Below are 25,909 nucleotides of genomic sequence, written 5' to 3'. Positions count from 1 at the left end.
TTTAAAGAATTACTGAGATAAACTTTGCATATCATGTAATTCATTCATGGAAAATCTATAATCCAATGATTATTAGTATAATGATAAAGTTGTATAACCATTATCACAATCATTTAGGGTATTTTCAACAGATAACAAAGAAAAGCTGTAACCATTAGCAAGATTTTTCCATTTGTTTCCTCCTCACCTGCTTACCCACCTCCGGCCTCATCCTGCACTGACCCCAGACAATTATGTATCTTCCTCATTGTGGATCTGCTTGCTGCAGATAAGAGTTTTAAAATATTCCTCCCAAATAATTTGTTAAATTCCGTACTATTGAAAACAATATTCAGATGAAATGCAATACCCAACAAAATGTCAATGACATGCTTCAAAGAAATAAAATCTTACAAATTATAAAGATCACAAAAAGATCCTAAAAGTTAGAGCATTCGTAAGAATGAAGAGGTATCTTACTACCTTAGTTTAAAATATACTTTAAGCTTTTCTCTCTGAAATGGGGTCAGACAGATGAGACTGGAAACACACACACGCCACCACCACCCCCACCCCCAAAGAAATAGAACACGGCCAGGAATAAAGCCATGAATTTATGGTCAAATCATTTTTCCTTAAAATTATAAGAAATCATGTTTTGGCCATGGATGAACTTTTAATGAATTGTGTTTTGAAGCTAAATATTTTTGAAATATTTCTTATACCCATTTTGTTTATTTTCTTTACGTTATTCCAATTATAATTCTATTATTCCCCCTCACAGTTTTAGGATATGATGTTTTGGTCTCTCACAGTTTCCCTGTGTTTTAGCTTAGATTATTTTTATGGCCTTATTCTTGAGTTCAGTAATTATCTGTGTCAAGCTAATGCTGAGATCACTGAAGTTCTTCATCTTGAGGTCCTTTACAAATAGAAATTGCCTGCATTTCCCTGAGCTTCTTTGTCGCTTCCCCCCACCGCACTGATTGTCTGAATTCAAGCGTGTTTTCCCTCCCCACTAGAATCTGTAATGCATTGGTCATAATTTATCCAAGTCACTGACCAGTACCTTTGAATGGTTCTTTTTTGTTACTTTATTTCTTAAAATAGCTTTTTGTCTGTTTTCTGAATTTTTAATGTATTGTTTCTTGAATGTTGCGTGTGGTATGCAATACAAACAAAAACAGTAAGGGATAAGCTAAACAAGTTTACACTTGCAAGTCAGGTGGATGTACCTCTTCCTCTTGTTGAGTAAATTGATTCACTTTAAGTAGTTCACTCTAGTTGTTGTTGAACCATAACCTGGCACTATGCCATGAGCGTCAAGTTCTTGTTTCATTATCTCAAAAGCGCAGGTATGCTACAGTGGTTTCTGAAGCTTCTTCATCCGTCATTAGTTCTCACAAGTCCTGCATGGCTGTGTCAAAGAGCGGTATCTACCACATTCATGTCTCCTACAGTGTGGGCAGTGGCTGGCTTTTCGCTCGGCTCTAGCCTAATGGTAGTACTCAAGTGTCGGGTAGGGTTGGGCTGTCCTCCTCGTTGAACTTTCACTATCTTTGCAGTGGTGCCTCCGCTTTTCTTCCTTTTCATCTCATGGCAACCACACGGTTTCAGTTCTGCACTGGGTGCTGGTTGAGACAGCTCTTTGCTGCTCTGCTACCAGCAGCTACGGTAATTGTACTTGAGGTAGGAGCAGGAAGTCCTTGGGGGCTGAAAATCCTCAACACAATATGAAGCAGGGTTACACTACCGGTTACAGAGGCAGAGAGCCATCTTAAGCCAGCACCCAACAGAACTGTCACATGTTTAGTGATTTCACTGCTAGAGGTAAAGTTTCACTGGCAAACTAATGATCCTTTTCTAGGCAAGACCCTTCCTAGTTTTAACATTATATATCTTTTCATACAAGTCTTATTCTGTACTTCATTTATAATTTCTCTGGTCTCACCTAGCAGACGTTTAAAACAAAATGTTAACATTCTAGTCTGCTTTTGTCTGAACTTGACCCAGGAAATTGCTATGAAGTCATTTGTTGTCTACAAAAGCAAATTTGGATAAAAAGAATGCTGGTTGTCTTATACTACAGAATGAAAACGTAATTTCCAAAAGTATGTAGCACTACAATTAAAATTGAATTATCCAGATCATTGGGTTTCTTCAATGAGAAAAATAATGAACTACCCCATGGAATTCATGTCTAATACAAGAAGCTTCCTTTGCTTCTCACATGGAAACCATAAGCATCTCTGTAGCTAGATTAGAATCAGCAGGATCAATCTGACAATTAAAATGAAAAGTGTCAAATTAGTGAACAGATCATTTAATCTATACAAACCTACCACCTCGTTATATTCGAGTGGTGAAATTAGGGGTCCTTCCTTCTTTTGTATTTCATGCTTTAGGGTTTCACACGGTTCTACATAAGGTCATTATTTAATTTTATGTTAAATAAATTTCAAAACAATACATATGGTTTACACTGCATGTTCAAATATAAACTGCTCATTATTCAGAAAGTTACACTGGAATATATAGACATAATAAAAGAGATTATGCTTTTCTTTGCATCATGAATCTAAGAGTAACTTTTCCTTGATCAGGTTTTTGCTTTCCAATTTTCATTAGTGATATGTTGTCTTTTATAAATACTAACATTTTGAAAAGAAAAATAAGTCTGTTGTAGTTTTGTGTACTAATAACTGTTTTTGAGTTAATATGTAGAATAGGTAGGATTTATAAGAAACTGTTGAAAACTAATTAAAATTATTATGCTAATTTAGCATAAATTATGCAACATAATTTACTAATAAGATTAAGTAACATTATTCTTTGCTCCTCCCCAAAGCACTACTCATAGAATTTCATTATTTAGAGAAAAATTTGGGGAACTAAGCTGACCACTAAATCTTGTGATTCTGACTACAGTTACATACTACTTGCATCCTTTATGTGGCCTTTTCTTAAACAGAAAAAAAAAAATCACATTTCCTCCCATTTAAAATTGTGTGGGCTTGAGATTGTGTGTTGCTATTTAAAACTTATGAGGGAAACCACATGCAGTCTGAGCTTCCACAGCTGACTAGATTTCTGGCTTCCAGTGTAGTGGTCTATGCTTACAGGATAAAATGTATACATTTTAGAAATATGCTGTGTGAATTAAGAGCTTACATTTTATTTATTTGAAGAATTTAACAGGTAAGTTATCATAGTCACTTATATTAAGTTCAATGATTTTGATAATTCTGAAGTCTAAACTCATGTCATTTTTCATTCATATACAAATGTGTAGTTACTCTTTAGTGTCAGTTACTCTTTAGTGTCTATGAATTTTTATGATTTTCTTACTATCCGTAACACTTCTGACTCAATTTGACTTTCAATGAACAAGTTGTTTTGTAACAAGGCTTTTTCTGCTGCCCTTATTATTTTTACTATTTATCTAACAATAAGATTTTTGGATGGCAAACTGCTGGATATCAGTAAAGATTTCCAGCCATTTTACGGGGAAGGAGGACGTATCCTGGAGATCCGAACCCCAGAGGCAGTGACCAGCATTAAGAAGCGAGGAGAGAGTCTTGGATACACGGAAGGGGCCCTGCTGGCTTTGGCCTTCATCATCATCCTCTGCTGTATTCCTGCCATCCTGGTGGTCTTGGTTAGCTACCGACAGTAAGTATTCAAGGATGCTCACCGTGGGTAGTTTCTTGAATTTTGAACTGCTGGAAATCATCTCTGGTGCCATAGCCTTGTAGGTGTAAAATGTTGGTGACAATACAACCATTATCCGATGGCTTTAACCGTCTTGTATCAATTCCTTCCTCACAGTGAAAACAATGCTCAGAGACACAGTGCCACAGGCTTCACAGGTGCGCCTGTGCTCGAAACTTTTCCCGCGTTAGGAATACTGCGTTAGCTCTTTTTGTGTTGTTTATGCTCCTTTGAAGCAGGAGCTTTAGAATAGAATAGGTAAACTGAGGAAGAAAGCCATGGAATACCATGTGCAGATATAAATGTTGCTCAGTTCCAAAGGCAGGATGATAGCCTGGCTACATTGTCATGGTAGGTTTTTAATGCATAGTGATGCAGTTATCTCTGCACAGGATCGCAGTGCTGCGTGCAGGTGTCCCTGTGGTTTCTTCCTGAGCAGCTTTCCTAGCTTGTGCATCACCCTGTCTGACAGTCTCCTCTGGCTCTGCTTGTCCTTGGGGTCTCAGGTGCCTTCAGTCAACTAAATTCATTCACAGTATCTGTATTTATAGAATCATAGCATGGCTATTTTTGCATTTTCTTTAGTTGAAGTATTCTTGAAAGCACATAAGGAGAAACTTGATGATAGAGGTCTAGATTCTTTTTAATATATTCTACTGATAGTGAGTTGATAAACATTGAGGAATTGGTGATGAAGTGGGGGTGCCACCAAAAGAAACTAAAATAACAGACAAGAATCATAAATATTATAAATTATCTGATGTAGCAAGATAGTGATCAAATTTCTGCTCATTTATGTGTACACATAAATGAAACTACTATTTGTAAGTATTTAGACCTTCTATTTGTTTCTCAAATACAACTTTGTTAATAAATAAGGTAAGAAACGTCTAACTGGAAGCGTAGGAATCTGCTCTCCATGACATCACTACAGAAACAATGTGAAGTGACATATGTGGCATTGGCTTGATATGTTTGAGTTCTTTTTTAAGATTTATTTATTTTTATTACAAAGTCAGATATACAGAGAGGAGGAGAGACAGAGAGGAAGATCCTCCATTCAATGATTCACTCCCCAAGTGACCACAACGGCCGTTCTTACTATCCTTACTATCTGTACTATTCATGCTGCGCCGGTCCGATGCCGGGAACCAGGAACCTCTTCCGGGTCTCCCACACGGGTGCAGTGTCCCAATGCATTGGGCTGTCCTCGACTGCTTTCCCAGGCCACAAGCAGGGAGCTGGATGGGAAAGTGGAGCAGCCAGGATTAGAACCGGCACCCTTGTGGGATACAGGGGCATTCAAGGCAAGGACTTTAACCCCTAGGCCACGGCGCCGGGCCCGATAGGTTTGAGTTTTAGTGTATCCTTAACAAATAGAGTATGCTAAAAGAAAGATCCGGGATAGATGAATCTGGAAAAAGATTTTCAGTTAGGAGGCAATCAAGGTGATCCTAAGTCTTATGTCTTGTGTGCCTTTGTGTTTTAAAATGTTTCCATAGAGGCTTTTTTTTTTTGCATTCTTCTTATATTGAAGTCAATATAAGAGAAAAGGTCCCACATTTGCTATGCAATAGAATGGTTAAAACTGATTCCTTCTGGATACTTTACGTAGAATTCTGAAACTGATTTATTTAATACCTGTTTAGTCCAGTAATTAGTTGTTTGAGTTTTATTTGACATACAGTTTCTGTGCATATATTTGTAAAAATCAAAATATTTTACTATCTAAACTTTCTAAATTCATACTCATAGACAGGGCAAATAGATACTTTAAAAAATAGTATGGCAGGTTGAAATATTCTGTGTATGGAAAACAAGCAAATATAGGAAGGAATGTCATGAATTCATTCATAAGTGGCACCTTCCAATTCTAGTTTCAGCTTCAAAGTGAGAGCATCATAATTTAGGGCTGATTGCATGAACCTATTTTTTTTCGAAATTCTATTTATGTGTAATAAAGCAACAAGCCAGAAATAAGTATCAGATCACCTTTAATATTTTATTTATTAGAATGGAATTCACATATTTAATACAGTTGTATTTTCCACTTTATTTTTTCTTGATATGAATGTTCTACAGCATGTGTAGCTCCAAACTGAAGTATTGAGTTTTTCTATGTCTTAACTGTTTCGTTATAAGCTTAGTAGGTAAATTGTTCAAAATCAGATGTTAAAAATGAGTATTTCTAATGTAACTTTTTTTTCACTCTTTGCTTTCCCAAACAGGTTTAAAGTGTAAGTATGATTACCAATATGTTGCATCTGATTATTTTAAATATGAAAAAAAAAGAAACCCTGGATTATACAAATTAAGTTCCAGCCTCTGCTCAGGATCATATATCCTTTATTTTGTATCTATGATATGTTTACACATTCGGGTTTGTTACATGTAAAAAAATTTCTAAAATCAATTCAGCCCTGTTTATAACTGGGGTCATTGTGAAAAAGAGTGTCATTCTTTGGACCATTTGAGGTCCAGGTCTTGCCCTTGAGGGAAGGATGAACAGATAATATCCAGGACATTCAAAGTAGCTGCCCAGTACTAACTAGTCATGGGCATTCTAAGGAACCAAACACTAGATCCATATAGCCCACCAACTATCCCTCCTGCATCTGTACACACAGACAGGATCTGGGAACTGCCAATGCTACTTACTCTGAATCATTTATCCTCTATGTGCCCCATCTTACAAGAAAAAAATCCTTCAAACAATTACCAATTATAATTGACCCATATGATCATGTTTATGGCAAACCCTATCCATGTGTACATCATGTAATGTTGAATTCAGAGTAGTCATATTTGCCCCTAGAAAACCAGAACTTAACTCTGCCTGTAACTTTGTTTTGTATCCCTTTCTTGATACTAGTTTGCAAATACTTCTACTGAATGTGATCACTTGGTCAGTCAATAGAGTGAACTATCTGAGGGGTATGATGCTTGAGAGTCTGTGAGGTTGCCTCTTTGATGCCAGTTGATCAGGTCAGATATTTGTGATAATTGGACCTCTTGGTTAGAAAGCAGCCTTTCAATAAGCATGTGATTACTAACAAAACATTTTACGAGATAACCTTACTTTATCCAAGACGCCAGGCTGAGTGCACCAAGACAGCACGAATTCAATCCGCGCTACCCGCAGCTAAACCTGCAGCGCCTACCGCTGCCCCGGTGGCAATGCCCCCGCCGCCACCACCTCCGCCGCCGGGCGCGCACCTCTATGAAGAACTTGGAGACAGCACAATGTAAGTAGACCTCTCAGGAACTCTGAGAGATAAATATCTTTTAGTGGATGCTGTGTGGTGAGTTTAATTTTAAATCTCATGTGGGTTTCAGACTGTTTAGGCTCATTTAAACATACACATGTTGCCAAATTATAAACTAAGAAAGTAAAATGTTATCCTAGGAGATGAAGAAATAAAACAAAATAACTCCTTATTTGGGGTCAAAAAGAAAATGTATGATTTAAAATCAGACATTTCTAACATACTCTTATAGGACATTATATATTACAGTCTGAATGGAAACAGATGATTCATGTACTAAATGCCCAAATGTTTAGAATATTATATTACTCTTAGACTACTGTAATTACCGCACTATTTGGAATAGTAATTTAAAAGATATTTTTGAAGGATTAAACAAACTTTCCAGCTGAATTTGTAATGATGCTGAGTATTTCTTTGGAGAATGTGTCCTCTGTGAATTTAAAAAAAAAAAACATGAGATCATTATATTTGGAAGACAAAAGATCTCCAGAAGGATTTTTGGCATTGGAATTTGGCACAGCAGATGAAATAAATATAGATACTGTAATGGTAGCATTTACTAATAGGATTGAAGCAAGCCTCAAAACTCTTGAAATTCATCTCTTAATGTAAAACTTAACAAATGCATTAATATGATTTCCATGTTAATACATAGGGTTTTGTTGAAAATAATGCTATTAATAAAAACACTCATGATTTTACACAAAAGCTGAATTTTAAATGGCTAAATGCATGACATTCTATTTCCATCTTTAAATGTATTTTTTGGACTTTTAAAGGTGATGGTCTCTTTAATTACTGGTGAATATAGGAATTGAGCGAATATGATTTGATTCTGTTTGATTAGGTCAAAATCCCTCTGTACCAAATGTTTAGAAGCTAAAAAAGTATTGTATGCAAGTTGTATTTTTATGTATATCAATGATTGATATGTTTTCATGTTAAAATTAACACAAGTAGGTAAACTGATGTTTTTTTGAAATCAATATAGTTTTATGCAGTTGGTTTTCTAATAGTAACCTATAAGGAGTATAATTTTAGCTACATTTAAAGATGTGTGCTTACCAATTTATTGAAACATTTTATGTTCTATATATTTAGTTATCTTCCTGAGTTTGATCATTTCCTGGTTAGTTTTAATTGAAAAAAGTTAAAGCTCAAAGAAATTATTGTCAGTTATTTAGAAACATCAAATATAGCTTTGGAAAACCTAACAGATTGAACAGTCGCTCTTTACAATAGATTTCTTATAAATCAGTGTGCACACCCTAACTTTACAGTTATCGCGCTGAAGATTCCTTTATCAAGACTGAAATCATCCATATTTAAGAGAAAGGAATCTTATTCATTTGAAGTCAGTACACCACTAGCTATATGTGTTAAGACATTGAAATAATTATACATGATTAAATCTAGAGCATTAAATGTCATTCTTGTGGATAAACAAAGAAAATATAAAACATGGATTTTTTATTATGTATTTACTGTGAATACTAAATATGTAATTCAAGTTTCTGTTAGAATTTTCAATATCATCTAAAATTAACAATATTTAAAACTTTTTTTCTCTATCACATGTTTTCTGTTTCTCACCTGTGGACACACAGGCATAAGTAAGTAAATAATATCATTCTAATTCGAGGGCAGTAGCAGGGAGGTATCCTAGAATAGATTTAGTAGTACTTTGCTATGAATATAGTAATCGTCTTTCATCTTCCAATATTTTGAGGTGGCATGAGTTAAAAATGATTTATATTTACAGTTTTTGTGCCTACTTGAGAAGGACTTCAAAATTTGATTTGTTAATTTTATTAATGTTTTTCAGCCAAAAGTAATTGGCATCATTATACAGCATTGCTCCCAAAAAAATCAAAGTCCAGTTTTTGACATATCCTAAAAATGACTTTTCAAGGTTAAGAAACAAAAGTGTTATGCATTCATTTAATATACATTGTGCCAACATCCTATGTTACTCAGGTTGACATGTGAGAATTCTTAAAATTGTACTTTCTCCTAAAAGACACATTACAATTCTCTATGTGCATGTAAATAATTCTGTTTCCTGACCTACTGCCCTCATTTACCAGTATGTCTAATTCATCCTAGATAGCTAAGTACTAAACAAGAATTAAAACAAATATGTCCTTTGGATTTTACATCAGACCTAAGCCTATTAAAATCCATGTATCACCAAATGTTTGTGGTTATGAGGTCCTGATGTTTACATCAGAAGCACTTTTTATTTGTGCTAAATGACTGCTCATGTTTTTTATGGAATACGGCTACTTTTGAGTGAATTTGCATGAGTAAATATTTTAGTGACACCAATAAGTTTTAATGAAATAATTTGAGTTCAGGCTCACCTTAATCAGTTTTATCCAGATCATATGTGAAGTTAAATACCAGCAGCTTCTCTTCTGATTGGCATTTTTTATAATGTTTCCAAATTACTTAAGCAAATCACAGTAAATACTGTCAAGATTCTAACAAATTTAATTTCTCAAATATCTGATTGCATGCTGCCAGTAAAACTCTCCCATATGTCCCTTATGGTTTTAGTTTGCTTAACCTGCAAAATAGAATGTAAGTTTTTCTATCAGAAGAATACCATTAGCTCTAGGACAGAATTTTGTTGAAATGAGAGATGACAGGTTATGATTCAGATACAGTCAGTGATCTTTTATCGAAAACAATAAGCTCTGAATATCTTTAAAGGACCTGAAATGACAGGCTTAGTTGCTGAGTTGCAATCTGGAGAACTGTGAACATGTGTGGACATGGATACTTTGCTAGCCAAAAAAATAAGAGATTAGCCCCAATTCTTTCATTATTCAGTGAAAGTTTCCCATGCTAGTGACAACTGTCCAGATTCCCCTACCTTTTCTTTTGAAGACTAGGGACTCTACAGTGATGCTTTGTTTCAGTAGATCAGTGCTGTTTGACCTTTTATGTTTTGTAGAATAATGACAACCATAAAAACATCTTTCTCATGAAAACTATGTCACAGCTTGTTTCCTTATATTTCATTATCTTCTTTTCTTTCAAGTCTTTTCCTTCTCTACCATTTTCAACAAAGCAGGGGAAATAACTCAGTCTCAGAAGACAGGAGACCTCATCAAGTTGGGATGCCCATTGTGTCCAATACTGTGGACGCTCCCAAGCCACCTCACACAACTGGATCACTTGAGAATAACCAGCTGGATTCTACAAGGAAATTCTCACTTCTTTCTCATGAAGACAGCTTAAGTACCCATGATGTTCTTTACAAGGAACACATAAGCCAAGGATCAACAAATTTCAATAACTTTTCCCTGAGAACAGAGTTTGTAAACCCATTTCCCCCCAAAACACAGGTCAAGAGTCAGTCTCTGAGGGGTCCTCGAGAAACATTTAAGAGGCTATGGAGAGAGCCCATTAGCCTGCCAAGGAGACTGATGGGGAAGGTTCCAAAGAGACCAGAAACCAGAGAGCTAGTGCAGTGGCTTGGAGATCGAAACACTGGGATGTACCCAAATAGAAGAGGTAGCAACAGTTCATCCCTTACAACTGAAGACATACATTTGACAGAAATGCAGCATGGTGAAACGCTGATTCTGCAAGAAGCCCAGCAGTTAAAATCTCTACATTCCGCTTCTTCGTTTTCCTCTCCTTGGCCTCACTTGTCATTCTCCACTTTGCCAACTGTTTCAAAAACTGTGGAACTCCAATCGGATCCTAATGTTATCACTTCTCCTGATGACCCCTTCATGGAACTTTCTCCTCTGAGTGCTTTAAAGTCTCCACACCATACACCTACTTCTTTGCTGGCTATCGGGACCAAACGGAACGATTCTGAAGATCTTTCTCACCCACGAAACATCTCTTCTCTTCTATCGCTTTCTCCTCCACCACCTGTCCTTACACCTTTCCCTGTGTGTCGTCTTCCTCCACTCTGTCCACCTTTGCCTCCGTCTCCTCTTTGTGCACCAATGCCTCCTCATTCAAGTCCACTTCCTCCTGCAGCTCCAGTTCTGTCCACACAGTGTTCTTGCTTACCACTTGATGAATGCACTGCCAGTGTAACACCTGCCAAGGAAAGTGAATCCTCTGTGACACAGCAAAGCACACTGGGTAATACTGAGCCTCAGAAAGAACCAAAAGGCGTTCTGAAACATATTAAAAATTTAGCAGAACTTGAAAAAACAGTAGGTAGGATGTACAGTCACATAGAAAGAAACTATCCTCCCACAAACATTTCAAAAGGTCCAACAATTTGCACTTCAGGTAGAGCACGTGTGGAAATCACCTCAGAACAAAAGCAGGAACATTTGAATGATGCTGTTGAGGGAATTGAAAAGCAATCTCACAGCCAATCTACTGCATTATAATGTCCCTTTATTATTTTAACTGGGCAAATCTTTATCATAATCATCAAGTCAAATGCCTCATTGGAACATCAAAGAAGATTCCGTTATCTTACCCCAAACTCAGTACAATACTTTTTTTTTTTGCCTATTTAAAAAATTTTAACCTCATCACTACTAACTCATATTACCTTAATTTTCTTAACCACAAATTAGCATTATTTGTCCTACATTTACTTTAAAAGTAAGTAGCTTCATCTGTTTTTCATTGGAGTATATTGGACATGAATATGATATCCAACTTAAACCAAAGGCTTGATTAATATGTAGATGCAATGACTTTACTTTTTTTTTTTCTTTCTAATTTTTCAACAGTTTTACATGACTACTTAGGGGGAAAAAAGCAGTCTGTTACAAATAAGCTGAAAGTGGAATTTTGGGGTTCCTTTGTTTTTTTGAAACCTGTGTGTTTGGTAGAAAACGGTACTACCAAATAAAATGCTATGTACCTAGAACTGCAGGAGAAAACAGATTTAAGACAAATCTAAATCCCAGGTGCTACATTATGTGGTAATCTGTTTCATTATAAGAATATCTGTTATCTTGGCTTGCTTTTATCTTACTGGTATGCTTACAGATTTGGTAACTCCTTTACTTTTTTCGATTGCTATCTTATTCTATTTATTTCTCATCATGCTTTCCCTTCCCTTATTTATACTGAAAATAAATCTCAAGTTCTTGACTCTTGTAAGGCATTTCATTGTTCCCACAAATGTTTTACAAAGCTACCTAATTTTGCTTTCTCACATTACAGCAATTCTATTTTCATAAGATTTTACTTCAAATAAAATATTGTTATTTTGTCTCTAGTTACAAAGTGAAATAAGAAAGTAGATTAAGAAGGATTATATATGAAAAGATGTTACCATTTTTATAGAGTCCTCTGCTTCTTGTTTTATGCAAAGATAAAAATTGCTATTCTGAGAAGACACTTTTCCAGCTGTAATAGTTACTCTAGTCTCAGGGCTCATTTTACAGATAGCCCTCATTGACCTACTGTCCTGATGAAATGGGTGTTTTGAATCCGATTGCTTTATAAATTAGTGTAATTTGTGCCCACCACGTAATTCTTTTTCTTTCTATGAAGCTCAGGAATTGAGTTTGAATTACTGCAAATGTTTATTTTTTTTTTTAAAGTATTTGTTTTACTCGAGAGTTTGAAATTTTACAAGGTATAAATCTACACACAAAAAGGTACAATTCCAAAATGTAGGCAAACCGTCATGTTTGATAATGACCATTGCCATTGTAAGTATTTTAAAATCCACGGAGAGCTCCACAATGAATAATTTCAAAGCTTTGGTTCAACCCTTAGGTTCTGTGACATTTCTTCAAGACTGTGAGCTGGCTAGTAAGATCAGTCGAATAAAATGTAAGACCAGTTATTTTCATTAGCACATCTGCTTTGACTTCTTTCATCTAATTCAAGAGTAATTTCTTTCTTGGGGTTCTTGAACATGATTTTTTTCTCTCTTTCACTGAAAAACTTCAGTTGGAGCTTTTGTTGGCAGCTGGTCATATGCATGAGAACTTGTGCTATTTGGCGGACTCTGACAAGGTATTATTCACAATTGTGTGAAACTAATGTGAGTGTATGTTTCTCTAAGCTAATTTCTCCCAACTTCTTTACATTTGAAACTGAAAAGCTTTTAATATTGCCATTTCTACCTAGTGAGTAATGAAAAATTTTTCTTAACATTCTTGAGTAGGTACCTACAGCCTTACAAGATGATATAATGTGCTTTTTCTACATCATTTTACAATATTTGTATAATCAAAATTTTTAGTAGCATTTTCTTTCAAGCATTTTGCCCATGCTTTAAATTTAATCCTTTATTGATACATTTTATTTAAATAATTTTATGGTTATGTTCAGAAAATTCATTTTCTGTGTAACATCTATAATTTGTATAAAAAACTAAATATTCTCTTCTGTACAACCATAACCACCATGACATAGCAACTGCCTTTAGAAAAATATATTTGTTTCTCTGCATGTACTAACACTTAATGAAAAATGAGTAAATACCTTATAATGCACACTCAAGACCACCAAGCACTTGCTGCTATTCAAATCAAATTGTAATACTTACAAATGGTTAAATTGAATAACACACTTTGGATATATATTACATTAAGTGACACATCATTTATGTGACTGATTTTATAAATATCAGATTGGCAATCATACCAATGATAGTTAATATTGATATATCATATAAAATTGTAAAGGGATAATGCATTTAATATGTGAATGGTGGTTATTAAAATGCGAAGACCCACTTCCTCTAACTTAATTAGTAGTAAAAGAAAAGGAGTAAATTTGAAGCCTTCTAAAGAAAATAGGATTATTCCACAAATATCAAAGAGCATAAATACACTATAAAATTGTCTACAGAACTATTTCAAATGTTCATAGGATTAAGGACAAGTTTTATTAATTTTACAATTATTTCACTGATCCATGTATTAACCACATTATTAAAAACTCTGGAGATAATTTTTATAGTAAGTTTTCATTGCAGTTTTATATTCCACATTGCATGGTCAACATCAATCTAATATTTTAGCTACTCAATGAGCAATAAATTTTAAGATTTTTATATTGATATTCAACATTGAATATTCTGTAGTTGCTTTTGTCTCATGTATAGTCAAATATTTCACCAACTTAAGTTCTACTAACTTTATCAATCTTATGTGATACTATTTTTTAGCTGTAATGTCTCTAAAAATTTTCATCTATTTTTACTAATATATTTGACCCTGGATGGATAGTGAATACCTTCAATTCATTATTTACAAATCAATCTGAAATAAGCAGAGAAACATCTTATAATGAATAGGAAGACTATATTCCAGAAATGAGGATTATTTTTTTTATCTAATGTTATATTCTCTGTGTAAGAAACATCTCTTTTTACAATGAATACATTAGGTATATGAGGACCTGTGTATCATAAATAATATTTTTTCTTGATTGTAAGTGTATTATATGCTATTGAAATAAAACAACAAGTTTTTAAAACATTTTTCTGCTCTGATAGAATGAAGGTCTGAGATGATGACTGTCTTTAGCAATGGAAGTATGACTCTCATGATATTGCTACAAAATATAATTCCCAGGGCATTATACAGCCTTAAGTGACTGTCTTTAGTGATTTCAGTATTGCTTAGCTTCTTTTTAAAGGGCCTTTCAATAACTCTGTCTAATCAAAAAAACCAAAATGCTTAACACTGACTTCTTTGTTTCTGCCTTACAGGAGAGGTTATGCATCAGAGGTAAGGGCTTATGGTGTTATGCCACACATAACAGGAAACTGTGAAATAGGTAGGACTAAAGTACAGTCTTATCAAACTAGGGCCTTTAACTAAATTTCAACAAACACAGGTATGCTTTACAATTTCATATATATTATGTATTTGTTCTCATTTTACACATTTATTTACTTGAAAAGCAGAGCAAAAGAGAGAAAGGGACAGACAGAAAAGCTCTTCCATGCACTGGTTCACTCTCCAAATGGCCCCAACAGCCAGACCACAGTCAGGCTGAAGCCAGGAATTAGAAACCATCACTGGTCTCCCACTTGGATGACAGGGTCATCTACTGCTTTCCCAGAAAATTAGCAGGACTGGATTGGTAGTAGAGAATTTGGAACTCAAACTGGCACTCTATCAGGGGAAGTTAGTGTTGCACACTGTGACTTAAACCCCCATGCCACAACATTGGTCTTTGTCTTGGAATTAAGTTTAACATTCAATGGGCAGCGATCAAATGTTTACCTGTATAAGAATAAAATTGTGTTCTAAATTACTCAATATTTACTCATCATTATGACACCACCCCAAATTTATGTTTTCTAAATTAGAAATAAGAGCATCACTCAACTTGTTCTTTGTACCAGCCTAAAATTCTATCCTGTCTTCATAATAAAGCAAGAGATCTTAAAGATTATAAAAATAAGTCAGACTGCAAACTCTGGATTTTCTATTTCATGAATAAGACTTGGTCTATAGATAACTTATTGGCCATTCTGCCTAACAGTCTTTGGGCTGATTACACCGTAAGCTATATTAGCAACAATGCCATTGAGATTTTAATTTGATTTAGAATATAATTTATCAGTAAACTGAAATGTATACATGTTCCTATTGGCTGTATAGTTTTGAATATGCAAGCCTTAGATCACATGGAAGTGAAATTTAATGCCTCTATAAACAACCTTAATTTTTAGGGGATTACAGCAATGGATTACAAATTGAACCCAAGTATCGTTAATGTAAGCTTTCCTTTCTTTTTCAATGAATATTACTACTAGATTATCTCAACCACTATATCATTAAGTTTCTCCCACTTCAGTGAAATAACTGTCCTAATGACCATTCCAAGCAATTGGTTCACATGCAGTGTACTTTAAGGTACACCTTGCTGGCTTTTCCGTTTGCCACAGTGTGTGAGACGCCACTTGGGACATCTGCATTGCATTTCGCAGTGAGCAGGTCTGAGTACACACACTGGGAGGCAGCCTCAGCCAGCCCTGGCTGTTTGGGAAGTGAAACAATGGATGCAAGATCTCTGTCTCTGACTTTCAAATAAAAAAAAAGTTTAAAGCAAAGATACATATTATTTAACTATATCCTCCCAAAGAGCTGATCATCACAAAATGGAATTTTTTTTGCTTCCATCTTGTTAAAGTATAAATTATCACAAAATAGACCAAATAAACCTGATTTACAGAAGTACAAGTAAAAGACAAAGGAAGGAATAAAGAATGACGACACTATCGTTTTCCTAACTCCAAAACTCTATGGAAACATGCGTTATTGCATGAGTGTAAGAAATCTGCATTTTGATGAAAATGAGAAAAGAGTGGGGATCTTGTTTTAAATTTCATGTTGAATCCGTGACAGCATACCCTTCTGATCATTCTGTATTTCTTCCCAATGAACCTGATTATGTTTGTGATTAGGAAGGAAAAAAGAGGGACAATTTAAAACGAGGTTAAATTTGCAAACGCTGTGTGGATCTAAAAGGTTTTCAGAAATATAAGCAGCTCTTTCAACTGTGAACCTTAAGCCCTAAAGAAATCTTCACTGACTCCTGCTTTTTCCAGTTATTAAAATAATTTCCAGTTATGACATTCAGAAAAGTTAATGCTTGATTCTTTTTTGTTTCAACGTAAATAATGACTCAGAATACTACCTCATGCCTTTGGTAGCTGTCGCGGGTAATGAATCATAATTCCAAGGCAACCAGTTTTAAACTGTCACCTTTTTTTGTTTCTCTCCCTTCAGTCATAGCCTACTTTCCATCTCAATTATTTTCTAAAAGTTCTTTCTATTTTAATTTCCTTTGGCAGCAACAACAACTGCTGAGGCCTTCTCTTCTTAAACCAGAGGTATCAATTTTCATTGTCTTTGCAACTTTACTTGGTTTCATGATACTGTCATGTGACTAGAGATCCTGATATACGTAGGCAGAGTGGGTGGGGGGCCTGACAGTATGATGCAGTTTTAGGACAGGAAAATTATTTTCATTGAAACAAATAATAAAGAAAGGGAATCACCATACCACTCCTTGCTAATGGATCAAATGCCACATTTTTGGCTTCTTTCTCTGAAAATTAGACAAATAAGGCCTATACAAACCACCACTGAGGAAGCAACTCAAGACCATGCACTCTAGTTATTTACTTGGTGAGTCTGAATCCCTTAGATTAGTTCCTGAGAAAGAATGCTGGCATCCGTACTTAGATATCATGTCAGATATTTGCCTTGCAACCTTGTTAATGCCAGATTACCTATGATATAGTATGCAATAAATGCCTATTTTTATTTATTTACACTGTTATAGTTAAACAGGAACCTACCTTTTCAATGTTTTCACAACATTACTGCTTTACAAACTCATGCTTACAAAAAACCAATTACTCTTTTTCCCAACAATGTAAACCAAACTTTGCTAAGGAGAAGCATTTCTTAGAATTTACCCTCTCCAATCTGTAGCTTAAGTGATTGGAATAGTTTGGCTTTTATAAGGTTTTCAGCAAAGAGTTCTATGGGAATATTTCCCAAACTCAGAAGCCAGAGATCTGGATTTAAATCCCAAAACCAATTCCAGGATGCAAAATCTTGTTGAAGATACACATCCTCCCGAATATCCATGATTTCATTCATGAAATGTTAGGAATAAATATATAATATATAAGCTCCTTGTTCAGCAATTGGAATTTAGTAGAAAGAAATCCATACACAGTTTTGTTATCTTAAGGTTACATCATTTATGAATATTTAAAATTTTAAATTATAGGCTTTTTCTGTGTGGTCAGCAAAAGTGAATAAAATGTTACTTTTTTAGTATATGATTTTGCATGATTTTCTAAACTCTTAAATCTACCAGAGTCTATTTGCATCCACTTAGAGAACTTCTTGGTCAGTAGGTCCTTCCTTGATTTCTTTTAAGGGCTAATGTTCTAATCCTCACGTGTTGTGTAAGCATCCAAGAGGCATTCTTCTGATGTTTCTTCTCTACCAATTCCTATCCTTACTTTTCCAGTTATAAGCTATCCAGTGACTGGATCCAGAAATATCTTGGCTGAATCTACTGGGTTCCTATGTTTGTCCTTGTATTTTAAAATAATATCTTAAAAAGAAGTAGTGATGAATATAATTATGGTAAAAAAAATAACTGAGCATTATTTTCTATTTAATAGAGCATGCCTGTAACAACAATTCTTTAATTCTGATTTTGACCGAGTTCACTTACTTACTTGCATTGTCCCAAGATATATTTTATTCTATATTACTTGTAATTATTAAATACGTTAATGAGATTCAGCTCAAAACCAAAGTTCTTTTCTCACTCTCTATAGTAAATTGTATATGCATTGGTAAAGTGGTTTAAAAGTTTTAGTTCTGAGACTTATGTGCTTATGTCATTTTCATCGTATTAAATCTTAGATGCATCGAAATTTAAAACTTCTCATGTTTTATTTTAAAGTATTTCAGTAGGTTACAGCTAAATCTAATTTTGGTCCAAATTTGTAGCCTCACTCTACCTAAATTTTTATTCCTTACCTTATCTTTGGTATTTATAGATACAAAATTGTACAAATAATTCAACCAGATGATCTGGTAATTTCTATCGATATTAACACCTCTCTAGAAAACACTTCCTACCAACATTCACATGTTAATTTCTCTTCCCCTAACCATTGCCTGGCTTGCATACCTTTAGAAGGTAACTAATCTTGAAATTTACATAAATAGAATAGAATATTATATAAACATAAAAAGAATATGGTATGTTGCATTTTCCTTAGTATCTTTCTCATCATTCTATTCAATATACATCAATGTTGTACAATGCAATACTGTATTTATCTCATGGAATTTTAATAATCAGTTCAAATTTTTGATTGATAGTATTGTGTTTTGCATACAGAAGTACATTTTGTATATAAGGATAATTTGAATTACTATGAAAGTACGCATGGTTATATTTAACTTTGGTACTACTTCCAAACATCTCCTAAAATAAATTTTTCAATTTATAGTATCTTCAGAAGGTAATGGGTCTTCCAGATTCTATCTGTGCCTGCCAACACATCCTATTGCTGATTTGTTTTTAATTTAGTCATTAAGCAGGATAAGATGAATGGATTTTTATACTACTACTGGATTCTTTTAAATAGGCTCACAAAATATAACAAAGATGACTATAAAATCTTCAGAAAGCACATTAATAAAGGTACTGCAGATTTAAGTAATTAAAGAATCCAAGGGAAAGTCATGCAAATAGAGATTATTAGATGGGAGAAATAACAGTAGAAGGCAGAGCCAAAGGCAACTATGAACCTACCTGTATGACAACACTACTAGGGAAGGTGTAAGAATGAGAAATCATGCTTACTATTAGTAGTTCCACCAATTACATTTTTCATGTGTAAAAATGTGGTCCTAGCCTGGCCATCCATTTTAGTTTAGAAGAAGCATATCCAGAGTTTTGGTGGTATTACCTAAACAGAATTATTGACACTGAGAGTTTCTAAAAATCAGGATGGAGAAGCTGAACGGCTAAGGTCCATTGTCTGAAAGATGTCAACAACCCTAAAGCAGGCATTCTTTCCTCGGCTCATTGTTCTACCTACATCAACTTATGCTTATATGTTAATAGATGGTCTTAGGAATTCATGCCAATCTGTTCTACTGTGGATATTTGGTTTTCTCACCCACACTTTTGACTCTATTGCAAAGCCGATTTAGCGATCTGGTCCAAAATGTTAAAAAGGGCAACAGTAAAAAAAAAAAAAAAACACAAAAACTGATTTTACTAGTTATTGAAATTGTTTTCAAAAGTATCTATCAGGAAAACTTTTACACAATCAGTATTGTGTAGGATTTAAAACTGAAAATCTTGAAAGAGCCTCTCTACTTCCAGCACATTATTTTAAGTACACAAAGAGTAGACACTGTAAACCTCACTGGGAGGTACAGCACATTAAATTCTCAATATGCACATTATCAGACAATGATTATGTGTGACACAAACAATGTTTCCTTGAATTGTTCCCCGCCTCCTTCTATATCTAAGGAACATTTCTGTGTAGTAGAGTCACAACAACAACAACAAAAAGAAACTGGTTACATTTAAACATTATGATGGAAGTTATTTTGACAGGAGTGTTTTGAGAGTCATCGAATTCTAGCTGTGGAAAATGACATGGAGTTGAACTACTTTAAGAATTTGTTTTCAAATGCAGTTTCTCTTTTTTGAATGATAGGAGTTATCCATGGAGTCTGGAATTGATCCTGGCCAAGAACTTGGACAAGAATATTACAGTTATGAGCATGGGTACTTTTCAGATTTCTTACTCAGAATCCTGTTGTCATATTTTATTAATAAAAGTTATGAAATGCTCATGATCAATAATAAATTTTTAAAATGTGATTTGTTAGTGTCCTATGAATACTATATATGGCTTTATTTTCAAACAAGTTCTAACCATTCTTATATACTGAGGGCTGTATTGATGCTTCACATTGACATTGAGTAATATTAGAAATAATTAAAATTATTTGAGAAATAGAATTCAAACATATTTGCTCAATTCCTCAATTCACCATGTCTTTTCTATGAGGTTTCTAGCAATTTTTCTGACCAGTCAAGTTTGCTCCAAGACCAATAAAGAGGCAAGATCATAATCGAAAAATGAATATTTCAGTCATTTTTACACACCTAAGTTAGCTGTTTTCAGAAAATAAAGTATAAAACTGTGAAACATTTTTAGATTATGGCTGAGGCAAACTTCTACTATAATGATAGAGATTTTACATTTTGAATGAGCTATGCCACTGGCAGAAACATCCATTTTGTGTTCTACATTGTTTAACTAAAGATCAACATGCCTTTTTCCTTCTACGCTTTCCAAAAATTTAACTCTGAAATAACTCTGTTTTGCTGTTCCAGGATACCAATATGGAAAATGTCTGGTCATCAGATAGTAGGTCTTACCCTAGAGTTTTGTGATTTACAAGTGGCCAAATAGGTTCTGTAATAATACCTGTTGACTCATAAAGAAATAGAAGAAAACATCATTCATGGTACATTCTACACAGACCACATGAAAAAAATGTTTTAAGTTTTAAGTTTCTATTGCAGGTATGAAATGCCTCAATATGGAAGTCGCCGTCGATTGCTGCCACCTGCTGGACAGGAGGAATATGGTGAAGTGGTTGGTGAAGCTGAGGAAGACTATGAGGAGGAAGAGGTAATATTTAAAGAATAGTGTGTTTATGCTATTTCATTAGCAGAATGTTGATCTTTGTGGTTTTCAGAATCCTATTCATTTACTCACTGTTTTCCAGGGGCTTTTTAATAATGCTAGCTTTGTCAGGAGGCAAGTTAATTTTACAGTCAAGTTTATTTCCTTCCATTTAAATATGGAAGAGATATGGAATTATAATCATGCCAATTTTATCTGGGAAGGGAAACTAATTTTATAGTTAAGTTTATACTCTTCTATATACATATAAAATAATATCCTTATTTAATGGTTATTAAATATCCATGTTGATATTAAATCAATGTTAACTATAATAGCATTTACTGTAATTTACAATAATGTGATTGACAGTTTATACTTTGTATGTTAAATATATAGATAATACATCTCCAGAATGTTATAATGAAATTTCCGTTTTAAAAAGCCCTAACCATAAATATGTAACACAGATGTTACTTTTGTTCATAATCTAGCATAGCTAAAACAGATGAAATATAGATTCCATCTATTTCTAATAAAGTTTTCAAAATAATTTTAAATGATTTCTGTTTAACTCAACGTGAGCTACTTCTAACATACTCTTGCATTTTTCTTGTGGATAATTTATTTGGGAAATTTACCCGCTAGGAAAAGATCAAATGAGTATCACCGCAGCTTTACACTGTTCAAAACTTAAACTTTACCTACGTTTACAAAGGAAATCATAGTATTTTTATGCTTTGAAAGTGTTACACTTCCAATGAATGCATAACAAAGCTATTAACAAAAGTCTAGCATTAGGAGTGGAAAAATCAGTTAATAGTTTCTTTAAGTTTCAAAATAAGCTATGAGTAAGAACAATAACCAGAGATCAGACTTGGGCACTAGGAATAAGTGTACTTTCTCTCCATTACCCTGTGTCCTTAAACAATATTTTGTTAAACTTTTCTGAAATTATCATCCTGTAGTTTCATTACCATTTAACTTGGGTGGAATCGTATCCTATTATCCTTATCATAGCCTAATTATCCTGACACTTCAATTGCATTTTCAAATTTTCAGGAAATTCCAAAGAAAATTAAAAAACCAAAAGTTGAAATTAGAGAGCCTAGTGAGGAGGAGGAGGAGGAAGTAGTTGTAACTGTAGAAAAGCCACCGCCCGCGGAACCTACACATACAACATGGAAACGAGCCAGGATATTCCCAATGATTTTTAAGAAAGTCAGAGGACTAGCGGACAAGAGGGCCGCGGTGGACCTTGAGGGCGAAGACTGGCAAAGCCGCCTCGAGGAAGAAGACAAGGATTATTTGAAACTAACTCTCGACCAGGAAGAAGCCACAGAAAGCACTGTCGAATCAGAGGAGGAATCCTCGAGCGACTACACTGAATATAGCGAAGAGGAATCCGAGTTCAGCGAGTCGGAGACCACGGAGGAGTCCGAGTCCGAGACGCCCTCGGAGGAGGAGGAGGAGAGCTCCACTCCTGAATCCGAGGAGTCCGAGTCCACGGAGTCGGAAGGAGAGAAAGCAAGGAGGAACATTTTTCTTGCCAGGAGAAAGCCTGTGGTTGAGGAGGTCAAAGAGGTCAAAAGTAAAAAAGAGAAGCCACCTGAAGAAGCCGAGGAAGAACGGGAGGTGGAAGAACAGCCCGAAGAGGAGGAGGAGGGGAGGGAAGCGGCCCCCAGGGAAGCAGCAGCAGATCTCGGAGCTCCGGGTGCCCCCGAGGAGGGCAGTGCAGAATCGGCCTCCATGGAAGGAGGCGTGGAAAGCGAGGAGGAGTCAGAAGGAGGCAGTAGCAGCAGCAGTAGCGAAAGTATGTCCGGCGTTCCGTGGGGTTTTCAGGTGCCAGAGTATGACAGAAGCAAGAACTCACAGCCAAAAGCCTCTCCAGGAGCAAGCTCCGAAGGTTACAGCACAGCCCTTTAACAGCTCACAGTAGGTGGGATTTTGCGGTGAGGAGTGCTCCTGTGTGCAGTGCCTTCTCTGTTCTCTGAAACGCTCTTGGTAGGAAACAAACTGATCATGACTCGCCTGTGACTTAAGACCAGCAAACATGTAGTGAATTATGCTATTCAAAGGCTTTATGTATAGGAAGACAACAAAGCAGACCTGCCTAGTCCCTCCTATGGTAGTAAACAGGAACATATGCGATCAGCTAGTCGATATTTAATATTCGGGTAGTACTTCTGTCACTGCAGCACAGCGTTAGGTATATTATATATACAAGTATGTATATTTACATGTTAAATATATATATATTTGGAGAGGGGATGAGAGTTTAACAGCACCTTTGCAAAAGGATGTGGCACAAGCAACGATGAATGTAAATTCTAATTGCCCAACTTTGCATATTTGTAAATTTTCATTGTTATCAATGATATATTTAAATCTGCAATTGTCAAATAGGAGTTAAATAAAATTTTTAAATGAGCTAGATTTTTAAAAAATCACTTTAACAGGACATCTTCTCCTGGGACACTAAAAATGTTGTAAAAACTTTTGAAGTTTCATATTTTTATTTGATAGGCAGACGCAAAAGCAGAGGGAGAGAGAAATACTTCATCTTCTAGTTTACTCCCAAAACACATGGTAACAGCTTAGGCTAGACCTCGGAAGGTGGACAGCCATATGAATCTGCCACACAGTGTCAGGGACCCAAAATACTTGAGCCATGATCTTCTAACTCCCAATGTGAGCAGTAGAAATAATCTGGAGATGGAGTCGCCATAACTCAACGAAGACACCTCACAATGAGATGTAGAGTCAGAAGCAGGAACTTAGTTGATGCACCGTGCACCTGTACGCTTAGCCTGAATGACCCATTTCAAAGGCAGACACAAAGAGAGTGCCCCTAAGTGCTGGGTCAACCTCCAGAGGCCCCCACATTGGGGATGGACCAGCTAAGAAGCTCAGAAACAGAAGCTCAGCCCGGGTCTCCCATGTGGGTGACAGGAGTCCAGCTGAGCTCACTACTGCCTCCCAGGGACTGCACTGGCAGGCAGGTGGGATCACAAGCTGAAGCTAGCAGTCCAGCCCAGTCACTGCCATGAGGGACGCAGTGCTTATAACTGACATGCTAGCCTGAAGGCTAAAATATCCACCCTGATCTTGAAGCAGGATTTTGGAAATCGAAGCACCAGCTGAGTTCTATGCAAACTATTGACAATTGACACAGATCAAAACCGCTTCACTCTTTTGGGAGAAACGTACTATTGTTGTAACTTCCTTCTCCATTTAACTTTCCTAGATATCTGTGTGTTTTTAAAATGAATCAGATGCCTTATAAATAATCTACTTTGCCTTAGAGCAGTGATTTGATGTAAAAGAATACCTGTGTTTACTGAAATGTCTACAACTCAATGTTTTTCCAAGCATCATTAAGCTATAAAGCAGTGAAGAAGTGGCGAAGAGACCGACGTTAAACACCTCCTTACTTCTCTTTCTTTCCTTTACTGTTCATAGCTTTCTAAATATTGCTGTTTGGGGTTTCACGGGAATTTGTATCCTTGCCTGTTTATTGCTCTTCCTAAAAGCTTTTTTTTTTTTTTTGTCAGTGGGCAAGAAAAAGAATGATCAAGCTGGTTGTTGACCGAGACTATGAAACTAGCTCAGCTGGAGAAGACAGCGCTCTCGAATGTCAGCGGAGCCGTCTACACAACCCTAACACCCACAGTAACATCAACGGCAACATCTACATTGCTCAGAATGGGTCTGTGGTGAGAACCCGCCGGGCCTGCCTCACCGAGAACGTACAACTCACCTCCCCAGTCCGACCAGGGAAGCACTTTAAGAAGCTCGACAAGTTGGCAGTGACACATGAAGAAAACATGCCACTGAACACGTTATCCAGGGGGCCATTTGCCACAGACAAAATGAACACAAGACCAACTATGGTTACGTTTGCGCCTTGCCCTGTGGGGACAGACCGTACAGCAGCAAGGCAGTTGGGAAACAGGGTGAAAAGCACAGCTGAGCAGGACACTGTGGTTGACAGCAGGAATGTCAAGGAGACCCTGGAATTCCACAGTGACCACACACAGTCAGATGAAGAAGAGCTCTGGATGGGTCCCTGGAACAACCTCCACATACCAATGACAAAACTGTGATTTTGTAAATGTTATTTTAATTTGTACTTCAGTTTTTGATAAACTGTGCTTTTTATTGTCACTGAGAAAACAATGTATGGAATTTATATCATGTACACAAACTAAAACATTGAGCAGTATGCTTTAAAATTTAAGGAGAGACAGATTTGCACTCACATTTCTATCAATGGTTTTACCCAGAAAAGCTGGACAAACAACTCAATCCACTAAACACCATCATTTAAACATTCAGTTGTTTTCTTGGGTCTTGGATTTTTTTTTTACGGTAATAAATAAGAAATAATCTATTAAGCAATCATTTATATTTTGCTGATAAACATAGCTTATGCTTCATTTTTAACCTCAGAGACTTTTTTTGGTATTTTTTGTTATCCATAGGCAAATGTGAAAGCAAATTAGAAAACTTTTTATGAGTTACAGGTTTATGTATACTATCTTGATTTGTACAATGATGATAGAATTGCAAACTTTAAGTAACTTCAGAAACCAGTTGCAAATTATTTCAGATCAAAAACTTATTTTCCTCATGGTTCAATACACAACTTCACATATTTTTATATGTTGGCCCTTTGAAGAACACTTTAAGTCCTATCTCCATCCATGTCACTGGCAGTTTTTACTGGTGCCCCAACCACTTCTACAAACTCTGTCCACACCATATAGGAGAGAATGTTGTT

The 25,909-nt window shown here is 35.5% G+C and overlaps 1 protein-coding gene across 1 annotated transcript in view; it reads left to right on the top strand.

Moving 5' to 3' along the window:
- PCDH15 (protocadherin related 15) overlaps positions 1 to 23,052 on the top strand; it is a 548,396-nt gene extending 525,344 nt beyond the window's left edge. Inside the window, exons 29-32 of the mRNA XM_058671280.1 lie at positions 3,433 to 3,651; positions 6,780 to 6,935; positions 21,024 to 21,132; positions 22,189 to 23,052. Coding sequence (XP_058527263.1) covers positions 3,433 to 3,651; positions 6,780 to 6,935; positions 21,024 to 21,132; positions 22,189 to 23,052 — 1,348 coding nt within the window. The remainder of the gene's footprint in view (positions 1 to 3,432; positions 3,652 to 6,779; positions 6,936 to 21,023; positions 21,133 to 22,188) is intronic.
- Positions 23,053 to 25,909: the final 2,857 nt, after the last annotated feature.

This window comes from Ochotona princeps, chromosome 13, assembly GCF_030435755.1.
Source record: "Ochotona princeps isolate mOchPri1 chromosome 13, mOchPri1.hap1, whole genome shotgun sequence".
NCBI classification, from domain to species: Eukaryota; Metazoa; Chordata; class Mammalia; order Lagomorpha; family Ochotonidae; genus Ochotona; species Ochotona princeps.
This window is presented reverse-complemented; position numbering and strand designations above follow the sequence as displayed.